Source organism: Lygodium microphyllum, chromosome 16 (assembly GCF_053477565.2).
Source record: "Lygodium microphyllum isolate KBCC chromosome 16, Lygodium_microphyllum_v1.1.10, whole genome shotgun sequence".
In the NCBI taxonomy this organism is placed as follows: Eukaryota; Viridiplantae; Streptophyta; class Polypodiopsida; order Schizaeales; family Lygodiaceae; genus Lygodium; species Lygodium microphyllum.
This window is the reverse complement of record NC_141150.1, coordinates 112,171,375-112,187,483: the sequence shown is the minus strand read 5'-3', so window position 1 is coordinate 112,187,483 and position 16,109 is coordinate 112,171,375. Positions and strand designations below refer to the sequence as shown.

General features: G+C 38.5%; 1 protein-coding gene across 4 annotated transcripts; it reads right to left on the bottom strand.

Annotated features, from left to right (window-relative positions):
- Positions 1-9,866: 9,866 nt before the first annotated feature.
- LOC148023251 (phospholipase A1 PLIP2, chloroplastic-like) lies at positions 9,867-14,885 on the bottom strand. Of its 4 annotated transcripts, none has more exons than XM_087696302.1 (6): positions 14,560-14,885; positions 12,261-13,265; positions 11,635-12,165; positions 11,473-11,532; positions 10,971-11,387; positions 9,867-10,865 (listed from the first exon to the last, which is right to left on the bottom strand). In XM_087696302.1, the coding sequence occupies exons 2-6, from the start codon at positions 13,134-13,136 to the stop codon at positions 10,194-10,196; spliced, it is 2,556 nt and encodes an 851-aa protein (XP_087552428.1). In that variant the 5' UTR covers positions 13,137-13,265; positions 14,560-14,885; the 3' UTR covers positions 9,867-10,193. The 4 variants fall into 4 exon arrangements, with proteins under 4 accessions (XP_087552428.1, XP_087552426.1, XP_087552427.1 ...); XM_087696300.1 differs by lacking the exon at positions 14,560-14,885 and adding an exon at positions 13,785-14,442; XM_087696301.1 differs by lacking the exon at positions 14,560-14,885 and adding an exon at positions 13,882-14,442.
- Positions 14,886-16,109: the final 1,224 nt, after the last annotated feature.

Here is a 16,109-nt window from a genome sequence, read left to right as displayed (position 1 = left end):
AACATATAATGAATCCCGTAAGCATAGAGAAAGGTATGTATTCAATCTAAATGGCTATACAACAATGTACTTGCAACCATCAAATCAATCAAACCTTTTTCATGGCATCATGATTATGTACTTGTTCTTCTATTTTCCCCCAATAGCTCATTTCCATCTTCTTGCTCAAACCATGCCACCCAACAATCTATTCATACTTCTTGGCTTCACCTTGTTGTTTGACTTGTATATACATCTCAAATGAGTACTCACTGCTACAAGATCCCCAAAATCTTACAATGTAATTTACAAGGTTTTCCCTTGCTTAAATCCACACTAAATCAAGTTTAGCTTGCTTGTTAAATTATTAAAAATCCTTAATAATCAATAAAATAAAACTATTATTATTGAAGCTTGTAAAAGAAAGTGAGGATAAAGGAGGCTCTTGGATATGGTAGATTGTCTCTAGAGTTGAAATGAACAAAATGAAAAATAATAATATTCTACTCCTCAAATCCTAAATGTTAGGCATGGGGATTAAAGCTCAAAAGGAGAGGAAGCCATTGGAAATAATGGAAGAGTTGAAAGCTTTTTGAAAAGAGCTAGAATAAGAAAGAAAGTGGTAGGAGTACATGAGATCAACTCACTTTTCTCAAACTTCTTTGAGATTTAGAGGTAGGAATGCAAGAGATGAATGACTCTCTCTCTTTCCAAATTTCTTCAAAGAACCTTCCTTGTTCCCTTTAACAAGAAACCCAATATCGAAAAACTTCATTCCTACAAAACTCTCCACTAAGAGAATTAGCCATTTTCCCTAGCATGGATGACTATTTTTGGCAAAGTAGATTGATTTTTCACCAAAAATTGGTCTAAAATAGAAAACTATAACTAAGACATAGAGGGGGGAACCCCAAGCTAAAGTAGTCTCTCCAAGGGATCAAAGCATTGACATCAATTGTAGTGGACTAAACTCTAGCTAATAGAGAGTTACACCAAATCGTTGCAACGTGTAGTTGCTTGTTGCACAAGCACAAAGCTTCAAGGGCATAGTTATTAAGCTCTCTAAAGAGATATAATGTTAAATGACATTATGTGGTATAGTTGGTTCTTTATTACATCTTTATGGGAATTCCCAAGGTTGTCCTTGATTGATGTCCCTAGTCCATTACATCAACAAATGTGATGCATTGCCTTTTATTTCTCTATGAGAGAGAATCAAGGGAGTGTAGTCCAAATAAAGAAAAAGATGAAAAGAAAATCTATATGTCACCTTGTGAGATCTTGGTAGGTTCTTGGGTGCGAGATAGGCTTAGGGTCGATGCCTTAGTCTCCTTGGGGGTATGGTAAAAAATAAAATGGTTGAGGAGCGACCCCCACCATATAAACATATGATAAATGATGATGGACACAAAAAGAAGGGAAATAAATGTGCTTTAGCATTTTTCTTTTTACATTAGAAGGTCATAAATGATAGGGAGCTAGACTAGTATTCCTTTTATTGTTAATTTGCCTTTTGTGGGGGCAGCATTACCCTTAGATGCCTATTTAGATAGTCTAGGATATCCTCTAGGTGGAGTTAGGTTTACTGACAACAAGGGTAGCTATGGAGTGCTATCCCCTTGGGTGACTCTTATTCTTAGACTTGGTTTTGGTTTGGATCCATGTGTGCAAGACTAAGTGTTTCATCTTTTATAGTCATAGTGATTATATCTCTTCCCCTTGCAATGTACTTTCATGTGGTAATAAAATGGTAGCTCCCAAGTTGCCAGTCTGGTAGGACACCAGTAGTAGCCTAAAAGCAACTCACTGCACTTGGGTAGTTGTAGAAATAGGAGACTGGTGTGAAGTCAAGAATAAAATGGTAGCTCCCAAGCTGCCAACCTGGTAGCACATTGGTAGGATACTAAAAGTAGCACACTAGTATAACGTTGGAAACAAAATGGCAACTCCAACCTATTGATTGGATAGCACACTAGTAGTACCATGGCAGCACTATGGTAGTGTCTACTTGCCAAAAAGTAGCACCTTAATAGCACACTAAAAGTGGCTGAAAGTGGAATGGTATCTTCCAAACTAGTGTGCTAGTTTTGGTTTGCTACTAGTCTATTCATCTTGGTATCTACTAGTCTGCTACCATTGTGTTCCCAAATTGGCAAATTGGGAGCTACTATTTGGTTAGCATGGGTTCTATGTTAGACTTTTTAGTATGACAAGTAAAAAGGCCAAACCTCCATTTGAGGTAGGCTACATGTACAATTATAAAAAGGGGGTGAAAAGCATGGATCCAATATTAGATAAGTAAGAATCGAGTGATTTGCATGATGATATAAGAGAGGTAAAAATTTTACATACTGTAGCACTTGAACATAGAGGATAAACATTACCATTGTGATTTGATTGGATGACAAGTATATTACCTATGGGCAAGAAAGTAAAAAGAACAAATGCTAGGAAAATGACAATGCTATTACTATTAATTTTGACTACACATATATCCAAGCATGAGAAAAGAACTAGTTACTTCTATGCACAATTTGTAAGACTCTTATTGACTAATTCTTGATTTTGAGTTTTCTTTAATCAAGATTGTTTTTATCATTGACTAATACAAAAATCTCTTTATTGTGGTAGTAGCAACCCTACATATCGTTGATAACAACTAGTCAAAACTTTACTTTACTCATGTATACCTTAACACCATGAAGCAATTGCCTTCTTCTTAGCAATTTCCTTATTTTGATATCTAAAACATACTTTCACATTTGAAGCATAACAATATGAGGAGGAATTTTTTTTAAAAGAGGCACACCCTCTTGTGTTGTGGCGGTTTCGCTCCAAGGATATGGTAAGTTATTATAGATATAGCCGTTTATAAGCACGTGACAAAAAGTACAAATGATGCAAGGGAGCTATGTATACCAATATGGGTATATTATATGTTTAAATGGTTGTTGCAAACCTTATAAAGTTTGTACCAATACTATTTGACATTAGTTCAATCTACCAACAATCTTGACAAACAATCTAAAGTAGAAGAAACTATGAACCAATAGATGGTTGGTTTTTTTTCTCTAAATGTCACTTGGAGAAACAATACGTTCAGCTTGCATCATATGAAGAATATGCTCCTTGTAGAAGAGAACTAAATCTATTGATGTATACCCCTTAGAAGTAGGGATACACATAGCAAACTGTGAAAATTGTGGTGTATTTTTAGATGCAAGCATAACAATAATATACTTGAAGGATCCCATGACCCAATTGCCCCCAAAGCTTTTTAGGTTGAATTTACCTTCAAGCATGTGTGAGGGAAATGCAAGATTGCTTGGCAACACATAGATGCTAGCAAATGAACCACACAATGTTTGCTCAGTGACAAATTATAGAGGATTAAAAAATCGTGAAGTTAAGAAAAATGAATCAAGGCGGCAACAAGGATGATTAAAAGGATTTGTTGGATGTTGTCCACACTGAAAAAGACCAAAATCCCAAACTTCCATGGAAGTTCCAAGAAGCATATGCTTAGAACAAAATGCTATAAAAAATGTTTGAATGAATATAGTGCCACATGTGTGGAACAATATTGGTATAGAGACAAATTTGAAGAAATCATCAAAAGTGAACCTACTTCAAGTCGCCTAGTGTTATTATTTATGTTCATGTAGCTACTTAAGGTTTGTGAATGGATGTGGTTTGGCATAAGCTAGTGATCATAAAATGAAATTTCCTATACTTTTGTTGAGAGAACTCAATCAAACTAAAATCAACTATACCACTTGAGAGGAAGGCTTAGGAATGCTTAACACACTACGAACTTTATGCATTACTAACATCAACTATACCACTAGAGAGGAAGGCTTAGGCATGGTTTACACACTAGAGATTTTATAAATTACATGTGCTAACAAGCTTGTCTCTACTTGATTAGCAAACCATATGCAATTGGTTCCTTACAACTCTAGAGTTTTGATTGTGGAATTATTGCTTGACAAAGTACAAAGCATTCTTTGGCTTATAAAATGTCCAAGGTTCCTAATGGTGAACTAGCTAAATGGATTAGCAAATTTCTCCTTCTATTCGAATTTGCAATGATACATGTATTCACATGAGAAAAAGTCCTATGCAAACAAGATATGTTGGTGCATATAATCTGAGTGGTGTGGTATGAGCACATGTGTAGGAGAGTGAAATATGCTCGGGGTGATGATTTCCATTTGCAAAAAGAATGAGTTATCTTATGCTCTACATGCAAGCAAGTGATGGAGGGATGGAATGAGGGAATGAGAGAATTATTATTCCAAAATCATGTAGCCCAAACTTGAAGCATCCTACACAAAGAAAGGTTCAAACCTCTGGGTGCATTGGTGGTATGTGACATAATTGTTATCGTTCTTAAGTGCGAATAATGTGGACTATAAAATCCTTAATGTTGAATATTGAGTCCCAAATGGATTTTAAAAATTGTGTAACGAGCCATATTTTTTGAGTATTTAACGTTACTTAAGGGCAAACTGCAATTCTAAAGTGAGATTTTGTCTTTAGGCATTTGATCCACTATAGATAGAGAGAGAGAGAGAGAGAGAGAGAGAGAGAGAGAGAGAGAGAGAGAGAGAGAGAGACACGTGTGTGTGTGTGCGCGTGCACGCGTGTGCATGTGTGTGTGCATGTGCGTGCGTGCGTGTGTGTGTGTGTGCACATATGCACACATGTGAGCACACATGTACACACATGCTCATTCTTGCAAACATTTTACTTAAGAAGTGACAATGAAAACCCAACATATATTAAATTATTGATAGGAAAACACCCAAAAAAAAACTTATCATTATCATGTCCAATCTTTACAAGACTTTCAAAATCAATTTACTCATCATAACTATTCCAATTAAAATTATAAATTGTCCTCATGACCATAAGGTTGACATTATCATTCATGTTGTACTTATTGCACTTGTCACTCTCATGATCTTCTTGTTCTAATTGTCCAAAAATTCAACCAATGTTGTAATTGTCATTGTTGTTCCTTTAAGACCTGTATGCATAGTCTATTAGTTTATTAGGATCTAAAGGGGAGAGAGAGAGAGAGAGAGAGAGAGAGAGAGAGAGAGAGAGAGAGAGAGAGAGAGAGAGAGAGTTGTGGGTATCATGTGTGTGTTCATGAGAGCGATATAGAAAGAATGTCATGAGAAAAACTAGACATTTATCATTATAGCATAGTTCTTCTATTGGCCAAAATGTGAAAGTCCTCCATTACTTTAGTACAAGCATGTCACAAGCATGCAAAATATACTTTAATATTTGTATGTTCTTCAAAAAGAGATGTTTTTATAACTAATTATCTATTTTAAGCAAGATATGTGACCTATCCCAGTATGCTTTTTTAAATAAAAGATCATGGTTGATGATAAATTTAATATCTCTTGTCAAAACTGTCAATGTATCTTTAAGTGTGGGTTTGCAAGGAGATTGATCAATGTGGGCAATTCACGTAACACCTATAACATGATATTTGATTACATTCATGCTAATTTTCTTTAAAGAAGATTGAGGGAATTAAACCAGGGTTCTGAATCACTATCTTGTAAAGATTTGTTATTTACTCCTTTTACTATCATTTATTCCTAATGCTTCTTATGTTATACATAGTAATCTACAAAGTAAAGCCTAATTTGTCATGTCATTAATATGAACCCATAGGTGAGTGTTGAATACATATCATAATCTTCTTATGTTGAAGGCCATAAATGTGGCACTTCTCTTCAAGTTTAGCATGTCAAGTGACCTTGATTGGTGCCAAGTTTGACGATTGTTTGGCCCATAAATAGCCCCCACTTATGATCAAAGGACCTCTTATATTGATTAGTAGGATGATTTGTAGGACACTTATATTGGCTTCAAACTAGCTAGAAAACTCAAGGACCTACTTTTAGGGTAAACGGTCATGTGTGGTTGAGACCATTTTATATAAGTTGGGTGGAATAATTGAAGATTGATTTAATATGTGGCATTATCAATTGAGCTATAAAACATACGTGATAAGTACATTATTGATTCAAGAAAAGTATATGAATGGGAAGTAGATGTGGAAAAAAAGGTTTTCCCTTCACTTTCACACATATCCATTACAAATCTTTTACATTGAAATGCACAACCAATCCTTGATAATATCACTAGCAAGTCATCCCAATATTTAACTCAATTGCATTATATTACATTAAATGTTCGTTATTGGCCTACATTGTTGGTGTAAATAAAGTTGGATACATTATAAAAATATATTATTGCTCATGTAAACAACTTTTTAGACCAAGATAAATAGCAAACAAGCATTGCCTACTTAATACTTGGATCTTCATGATAGTAATTGCAAACTTTTAAAGGGCATTGGACACCTCATGGTCAAACAACCTTGAGGGGGAAGACATTTTACTCCATGTAAGGCACTCCTTGAAATGATGTCATATAGAAAAAATGATGTACTAATGGGTATGAAAAAGCATGATTGGCCAAGTTAACACATTATGAAAAGAAAAGTGACTATTTAGGTGTAAGAAAATAACATTATCAACTAAATGTTTCTCAAGTTTATTATGTTGATCTAGCATTATTGTTTTGTAAGGGTTATTACATTAACAACATCACTGCATGCCACAATTTTTTGTTCCTAATCACACTTTGCTTCAAACTTGGATCGAAGCATGTGAAAAATACTAGTGTGTATAGAGAACACTCCATTAAAGGCCAATAACAATGAATGGTTTCTATAGGTGCCATCAAAGTAGCCATCAAGAATATTTGCATAATTATGAGTGACTAACTTAAGGTTCAAAGAAAGTACCATATCTACATAATGTTGAATCATGCGTATGTTGTGTGCAAATTAAGAAAACATATGCTTGTCTTGGTGGGATTGATGAGTTTTCACTTGGAGGGGGAGTCTTACATTCTACACAATTTAGATGGTACTTATATTTACAATGAAACCAAGTCCTTTTAAAGGCTAAGATACATTCCTTGTACTTGAAGTGTGATGTGGGTGAGTGAGAAAGTCCTTCAAAATACAATTAGGGTGGTGTGTTCCTTATTCTCTTAGTGCAATAACATTTTCCTCTATGGATGCTCCCACTTCATACACCTCAATCTTGATTTCCATTCTTACATATATATGGATACATGTTTAATTGATATTCTATATTTACGCGATTGAATATTTTTTCAAGATTTGATTATCTAAGTAAATATGTTATATCAAGAGAAGTGGAATGAGTTAACTTTGAATTTTTATTTTTTGTATAGATAAAAATACACACTTGGACTTTTATCAAGATGGCATATTACTTAATCATAAAGTGAACTTCTACAAATCATTTCTCAAAACCTAAGCAAGATCCTTAGTAAATTTAGCTCTTATTATAGTCATATTAGTAGCCCCCAAGATGTGTTCTTTATTTTGGTGTTCATCACATTTTGATCTTACCATGAAGACACAACATAGTCATCACATTCTTCTTATTCAGTGAAAGTCATAATAAGGCCAATAAAAACTCTCTCTAAATGCTTACATGGCAGTATTTAGTTGGTTTTCAAGGAAATATCAAAATTTTCAAATGTGGGGAATTCTAATTGTTGCAACTCTTATCATAAGTTGCATTAGGTGCCTTCTATTCTTTTGCCAACAATTTAATAAGATGTTGCAATTTTCTAGTAGAGTCTTTTACATATGACCTTGTTTTCTCTTCTTATTGCCTCCTTTTTAAATTTACCATTGGGAAGCAAAAAGAAAGTAATATAGAGCATCAACCAACACCCAAGCAATTAGCAAAAACTCCAAGATCACCTCAATACTCTGTACTCCTCAAGCCAAAGAAACAACGAATAAAGATCTATGCTCATATAGAAAGCCTTGTAAATACAATAATAGCCTCTTGTAACTTAGAAACATGATATAGCATCACAATTTTCATAGTCAGGATCAGTGCTACATGATGTATAAGCGCATGTCTACATCACAATTCACTTCTTATGAATCTGATGTCTACTACCCCGAGAGGATAACTTGCTAGCCTGGTCTTGTCTTCAACAACAATGAAAAGAAAACAACTCTCCACATTAGACATACACCTTGATATTCAAAATCCTTATCTAGGACCACCAAGCTCTCTGCCCAAGACTTACACACCAAGAGCATTAACATCACAATCGTGCACAACTCCAAGCTACATAATCAAGTAGATTTCCTCATATCATCTTCATGAAGGTTTCACACTAAGACACTTCCAATCCACAAGGCCTTGCACTCGACGAGTCACTTCCACACCTCCATGAGCAACTAAAACCATTAGGCCTTTGGTGCGAGCACACACGACCTTAGCAGCACCAAGCCTTCAAACAATCAACACAAAGTCTCCAACTGACTTTGCACACCCTCTACCAACAACTTGGCACCTTCCTTCCTATTGTAGCACCCAAGGTGGTGGCCATAATAGCTAAAAATGATAGCTTTTGTGTTTGCTTTCTTATGTTCACCTCCATGTGCAATGACAACATCATGCTTTTTCTTTCCACCAAAATGGTGATGGTGATATCATATAAGACAACACTACTTTTATGTCAATGTCCACAATCAACAAAACCATGTGTTTAATCAAGAGGGCCATGCCACATAGATTAACGTGTCATCTTAGCCATGGGTGGGCCCATCAAGCTACCTCTCTAACTAGTGACAAAACTCTTAGGTTTTTATAATAGGTCATAGCATTTATTATTAGGGTTCCCCATTTTGCCTAGTGAAAGGCATTTTTCAATTGATGATAATATCAAGTCAAAATCTTATTAGTTGAACATTTAAAGCATTTTTAAAAAGGTAATGATGACCTCAACATGTCATCTTTAAGAGTTTTTAATATTGTCTCTCTCTCATCACACTCTTGTTTATGAAGCAACCCAAAGAAAGGCAAGTGAATAATATATCATGCATGCAAGACACTCTTAACACTCATCCACAAGCCTCAAAGACCCCCCCTAAGAGAAGGGTCTCTTTTGCTAGGATTTAATTATTTTGATTTTAATATCATTTTCAAGTTAGTTGTATGCTTTTAACACTCCTTTAGAAGTCTAATGATTTAAGTGCTACTCTTATTTTCTCTGAACAAAGCTTAAGATTATATTATACAAACCCTTCTAACTTATTTTACTTCCCTAACAATTTAGTGACCCCACACATACACAAATATTGCATTGATGTTTGTTTGTAGGCATGCATGAGAGGATGTCTATATGCGTAAATATCTCCAAATTGTATAAACATGCATGCATACACATGCATACCTACACATACACATCCAACTTTTTGAGTAAATTGTTTGTATGCATGCATGAGAGCATGTCTATATGCATAAATATCCCCAAATTATACACACATGCATACATGTAGATACCTACACATGTATTCACATCTAACTTTTTGAATAAATTATTGACAAATAAGATTCCAACAAGCTTTAAAATTGTAGGATAAAAACTTGAGATGTGTAAATTGACCAATTCATTTTTTAAACCCTATTAAAAAAATAATTGACATCCTAGCCACTTTAGAGCTTTGATGCATTGTTAGGTAACTTTCTCATCTAATTACTATACTTGACATTCAATTTCCCAAAATTCTTTCATCTTGATTGCACACTTGAACTTAGCCTCTCCTCTCATCTTGGGAAGCCCTTATGATTACATCACCTTGTTTGCAAGGGCATTCAACAAGCCAAATGAATTATCTACACAAATGTGAGTTTAGGATACATTACACAAAAGAAGAAATTCTTCGCCTTTACCAAAAAGGCAAAAACACGCAAAAGTGGAAGAGCTCCAAATTTTCCAAGACCCCGAACATGTAACTGAAGAGAAATGTGGCAAAGCTGAAGGGATGAGCCACCTCATGCAAATATATATGTAAAGACCTCCATAGGAAGGTTTCCAAGTATACAAAGCTCATCTTCGAGACCAGCATGCGTGCATATGTCCATACTAGTATCAAATCACCATAACAAAATATTGCAGCCCACCAGTTGCCATGATGAAGAATCCTCTGACTCAATTTTTCGCTAGTCCCATCACATGACAATTTTACCTACTCCTATCACAGGGTAATCATATCAAAAACCATGTGTATCCTAGTCCCATCCCATTCAGAACAATCATACAAAAAATCATGAGTTATATTAGATCCACACAAAAAGCGTGGAAAAACATTCAAGGACCACCATTCTGACTGACAGGATAAATAGCATCCCCATTTGGACATGCTGAGATGCAATCAAACTTGCATACCTACTGAATGAGTCCTTGTGAGAACACCAAAGAGAAAAGCCTCTTGATACAAACCCAATTTGGTTAGTTGATGCATAACTTATGGATTCCCTGAAAAGCAGTGAAGGTCTGCTAACTGCTGAAGTAACTGATCCACCGGTTTTTATTTGATCAGCTTGTAAACTGCCTTTGAGACCTTTTCGCATGACCATCGATGATTCGGCAATCACCAAAGGCCACCACAGCTGTCTTCTCTGTACTCTTTGAACACGCCTCAATCTTCGCACCTCGTGTCGCAACACCAGGTGTAACGTCTTTCTATAACTTCGAGGATCATGATCACGTGAAATGGCACCCTCAAACCCGTAAGCCCCAGGGTCACTTAAAATTTCCAGAGGGTGAGGCATGTTTAGGAAAGCCCTTTGAGCAGCCCGTAACTCTGTGGCATTATCAATGTTATCCCCATTCAGAGGATGTCTTAATATATGCAATCCACGTCCACTAGGGAGCAGAGGATGTTGTGGTGCAGATTTCTCATCAGGTTGCAAAATCAGAAGTTGGCCCATTGGTGCGTACAGCAGCTTCTGAAAGAAGCAAAAGCAACAATGAGCTTGCTTACTTGAAACAACGTTAGCAAGTATGACTATTGTGAGGATCAAGAGCTTCGCAGGTTTACAAGGAATAAATACCTGGTGGTTTAGACACGGATGGTCTCGGAATCGCCCATTCAATCGCTTCAAGACTTGTGCCACGTGATCAGGATAATCACATGCAAAAGCCCTAGGCACAATATCCCTATGCATTATAACTGATTGAATATGGTTCCTAGGTAAGTTCAATGCCTTCAAGAAGTGGTCACCTCCACACATTATGCAAGGAGATCCAAAAGTTATGACAGGAAGAATAGCAGAGCGGGGGAGCACTTTCCTTATCTGAAACATAAGGGCTAGGAGAGTTGCAAGGCTCCCACCCAATGAATGGCCTGTGAGGCGCACTTGTGCAAAATCACCATGGGCATTGAAATGAGCAAGGACCTCTGGAAGGACATGGTCATATAATGCATTTGCTGCCTCATATATACCACGATGCACAAGGACATCCAAACCCTGCAAGAAAAAGCATTTCAGACCCTCAGCCAGGCACATTTGTGATCAAACTGTCAGCTAAAGACACCGACCTTCAATTACCTACCTCAAATTTGGCGGGCTCAAAAGACAGATTAGCTTGCCAGGATGCCAATGATTCAGAGCCCTGTAGAGAACAGGCAAACAGCTAAGAGTTGGGCAGGCAGACAGTTCAGAGCACCCATGGCTAATAATTGAGATAACAGATTGTCCACATAATGAAATTCACCTGAATGACAAAATATCTTGTGTGTGAACTCTGATCGTCACAAATATACCATTCACATGGACAAGAACGTGGTGACTGAAGATCATTAGCCACAGCCTGCTTTGTCTCTTCCTCAGCAACCACAACAGCAGTGACAGGTGCTACTGCCATTAGTGACTCTACATTCTCAGTTGGACCATGATTTTCCTGCTCAGATGCCTGCCAATCATTTTGACTTTTTACATTGTCAGTATTCAGGCCTCCATTTGTTTCACCTGCGCTTCTCACATCTGCAGCATGTTTCACGTTCTCTTCACAAGCTGCCTTGGAAGGTTTAAGAGGGATTGTCAAAGGCTCGCTGGCACAAACTCTAGGTTCAGCTTGCAGGTCAACCCCAGAACTTGAACTTCCCGCAGGGCTGGTACTGGCAGTATTTTCAGAAAGGCCAAGCTTCCTGGATTCACTCTCTTTTTCCTTACCTGCAGCTCCTGCCTTTCTGTCTAGTGAGGAAGTCACATATCTTAGGTGATGGTACTTCAGTAGCTGGCCAGGCTGCTCTGACACAAACACACATATTGCAGTCAGCAACTAAATTGGAGGAAGGACTACAAATTCTACCAACATCCATCCACAAGAAGGAGTTATACCTGAATGTCCGGAATCATGTAAGCCAGATCACATAGAAATGACATCTGTGATACAACTTTCATGTCACCCAAAGAGGCATCCTGTAAAAATTTGGAAAATGACTCCTTGCTGTGAAGCACCCTTGTGTGAGGAACCTCCAGACAACCACCGTCCAGTCCACAGCATGGAGAACCTCCTCCCACATCTGAAGCAGTATCAACCTGCTCTAGGTTATTTGAGGGCGTCACTGTTGGGGGCTCTGGTGACAAAGGGAGCCCACTTTTCTGCTTTTGAGCTGTTTTGGGATCTGGCCACAGAGCTTTAAAATCGACTAGTCTAGAAATCCAACTCTTTGCATTTAACTGGGCTGTTGACTCAGGAGGAACGACAGCATGTAGGCTATCCCCTACTGTAGATAGTTTATCATCATGATCGACTGCAGGTGATCCTGGCTCTATTGAAATAGAGGCAGAAGATGCCACCTCAGAATCATCACAGGCGCCTTCATCTTGACTTTCTCCAACCATTGTTTGATCGTCAAGGAAGGCAAATACCTCCTTATGATCTACAGGAGGCAACAAGGTCTCCGAGTCCTTTTTGTCAGTACCTTTGGCTTGACTCTTCTTGTTGAACCAAAGGAACTTGAGTGGTGCTGGGACTGCAGAACGCGGTGATGGCATAGGTAAGGGATTAAACAAGGGGGGCACAGTAGAGCTTGCGGTCTCCTCTGTCAGCTGTGTGTTCGTGGTCACAATAGGTTTCACTTGTGTTGTTGATGACTGGTGAGCAGACACTTGAACAGATCGTGCCTTTGTTGAGTCGGACCCCTCATTTGGTTGTGCCCCACCTGGCACCAAGGCTCTGAAAGGACCAATTTTCCAAAACAAGGAATCCATTTCTGTGTTGGTATTGCTTGTCCTAGATCCCAAGGATCAGCACCAATCCTGCGTAGTGGTTGAAGAGGAGGTAACGCTAGCAGTTGATTCAGGCGTGATTATTGCGGCTGCATACACTGTTTGCTTCACCTGTCCAATCAAGAAGAGAGTTAAGCAAGCCGCCTGCCAGACCTCAGATCAAATTACATATAAATGAACAGATCAATGCCAGACCTCAGATTAAATTTCAAGCGAACAAATGTGTCAATCATAGAACCTCTACAAACAAAGCACAAATGCTAGCCTTCTCCAGAACTCAGTGAAGATGGAGACCAGGAGAAAATGTTGCTACTAATTGAGCAGGTGAGGCTTGGCTGAAACCCCGTCAAAAAATAGGAAAACTGAACCGGGAAAAATGCCACTGTAGGGAGGAGCTGGCACGTCTATCATGGAAGAATGATAATCCCTAGGGGGAAAATGCAGCGTTGGGACGTTAGGGCTGGGAATTTGAAGCAGGCCTAACAGTGGAAGGAGGAGAAAGAGAGGAGAAGAAAGAAGATGCGTGCAAGCCTTGATAGCGTAACTAAAGGGGAAGGGAGGTGCTTCACAACAAGGCACGTGGTCTGTTTGCCTGATGGTGGGGGGGAGGAAAAGAGGAAGAATCAAGACCTTTTCCTCCTTCCCATTGCCCTTTTCCAAGGTCCAGGCGTGCGAGATACGACCATGCAGGTAAAAATGGCGACATTGCAGGTAAAATTACGGCGACCTTTTGGTTGCATTATTTTGGTCTTCATGCTTTTGCCGCCATGGCCGCACGCAAACCCTAACTGTTCCTCTTTTGCCATGATTGTTACACACCAAGATAATCAGGAACTGTTGAATACCAAACCTCGTTATTCATCCTTTTCACCGAAGCGGTCGATGAAGAACGAGATTATCAAGAACGGATGAATTTCTGACCTAATTGTTCCTCTTTCCGGAAACGGTTGAATTTCTGACGTAATTCTTCCCCTTTTTGCCATGATTAATCACAGGAAGCTTACCACAACAACCGATAAAGAATATAATTGTTTGTCTGTTCGCTATGATTTATCGAAGCAAGATTGCCAGGAAGAGTCCAATTTCTTCATTACGAATCTACCTGTTTCTCCTTTTTCCGTGATTTACACTGTAGTCTGCAAGATCACCTAAATTTTTAGTTAAAAATTAATGATTCTTCTCTTTTGCCGTGATCTACACAGCCAAATTACCAGGAGCGGTTGAGATTCTGATACATTGCTTCTTTCTTTTCTAGATTTCTTCCAAAACTTTCTAAGATTCTTCTCCTTTGCCGTGATTTGCATAGCAAGATTACCATGGACAGTTGCACTTTTATACGTTGCTGCTTTTCTTTTCGAGATTTTCTTCCAACAAGGACAAAAGCAGACACGTTTGGCGAGCTAACCTGGCTATGGCGTGGACACGGAACGTCAAGAAAGCGAAACCTGCACGGCTTGCACACACATTATGAATGATGCAATCTATCCGTCCGTGTGAGATCGAATTGGACAACAGGATTGGGATGCTGACTGAACGGAAAGGCCCCTCCACGGCTCCACCTGCTTGCTTTTTCCCCTTCTTTTCTCTGAAACTTCTCTTGTACTGTCTTCTGATGCGTGTCAACACGTTGCCCTTCCTGCTATTGCACACATGGCCATTTCCATTGGTGAGCTTTCTGCAAGGCAACAAGGGCCCCCAGGCAAGTGCCAACTTGTCCAATGCCAACAAGGACCATCGAGTCTAGACTCACTCTCTCTCTCTCTCTCTCTCTCTCTCTCTATCTCTCTCTCTCTGTCTGCGCGCGAAAAGGCCCTTCCGTTTTGAAAAAAGGCTCAAGTTGTGAAAAAACATGTCTCGAATTTGTGTGAAAATGGAATTTCTTTCCTCACAATTTTTGTTTTTGTTATACGTTTTAAATAATGTGCAGTATAGATTATATTACCGAAAAATGCCACAAAACCAACCGGCCTAAGAGTGCTGCCACATGCTGTGCCTTCGACCAGGAGAACCTGAAATTGGAGGAGTTGCCACACGTCCATTGACATTCTTCAAGTTTACCTGCACTCTCGGTCACTCTCTTTCTTAGGCGAAATTAGGATGGGATGTCACCTACAACAGGCAGTGAGCTTGATTCCTGCTTGCAGGTCACCGATAATGGGCGATAGCTCTCGCACAGCTCAGCACTTTTCAAAGTTAGTCTCAAAATGAAAGGCTCTGGGCCATGCGTTGTGACTTTCACGAACAAGACTTGTAAAATGTCTTGTTTGTCCGCACGTGGCAACACTCTAAGGGCGCAAAGGTGCACCTTTTATACAAACGGTCTAAAATCCAATAAGACTTTCCAAGTTTCCCCAAGACAAATATCAGAAGTGGCTTAAGGAGACTAATTCTATCAATGGCAACAAGGGAATAGAGATTTCTAGATCTAAACACAGCCATATTCCACTAGAGCAAATGTGATTAGTGGCTCTAACGATAAATCCAGAGGTTGGTTGTGGCTTCATCAAGATAAAAAATGTCACCCAATAGAGCATTCCTAGTGGTGGAGAGTGAATCCTTTAGGTTCACCTCTCTTAACCATTGCTTAATCTTCCTCCACACCAGCAGGTGAGACTGGGCACAATCCCAAAAGAGGTGTTTAATGATTTCTTTATGGTTTCTATGCACCAAATACATCACATGGGGATTCTAATTATCCTTAACAACCTAGCATGGACTGGGAGCTTGTTGATGGTGATGATGTAGTCGCCAAAGCCAAACGACCTTGTGCACACAGTTGCTAAAATATATTTGTAAAGAAATGTCTTGCCCCCCAGGACCATCCAAAAGGAAGAGTTTCCCCTCACCAATATGTAAGGCACCAAGAACAGCATGAAACACAACATCCTAACTTTCATTGAGTTATGATTTCATCAATTCAACAGTATGTATTTCCTCGCATCAATAATATTTAAA

Excerpts from the sequence above, each read along its gene's own strand:
- LOC148023251 (XM_087696302.1), bottom strand. The coding sequence starts at position 13,136 with ATGGATTCCTTGTTTTGGAAAATTGGTCCTTTCAGAGCCTTGGTGCCA. Across the intron at positions 11,388-11,472 it reads TTGAGCCCGCCAAATTTGAG|GGTTTGGATGTCCTTGTGCA; the intron begins GTAGGTAATTGA and ends TTTTTCTTGCAG. Across the intron at positions 10,866-10,970 it reads ATCCGTGTCTAAACCACCAG|AAGCTGCTGTACGCACCAAT; the intron begins GTATTTATTCCT and ends TGCTTCTTTCAG.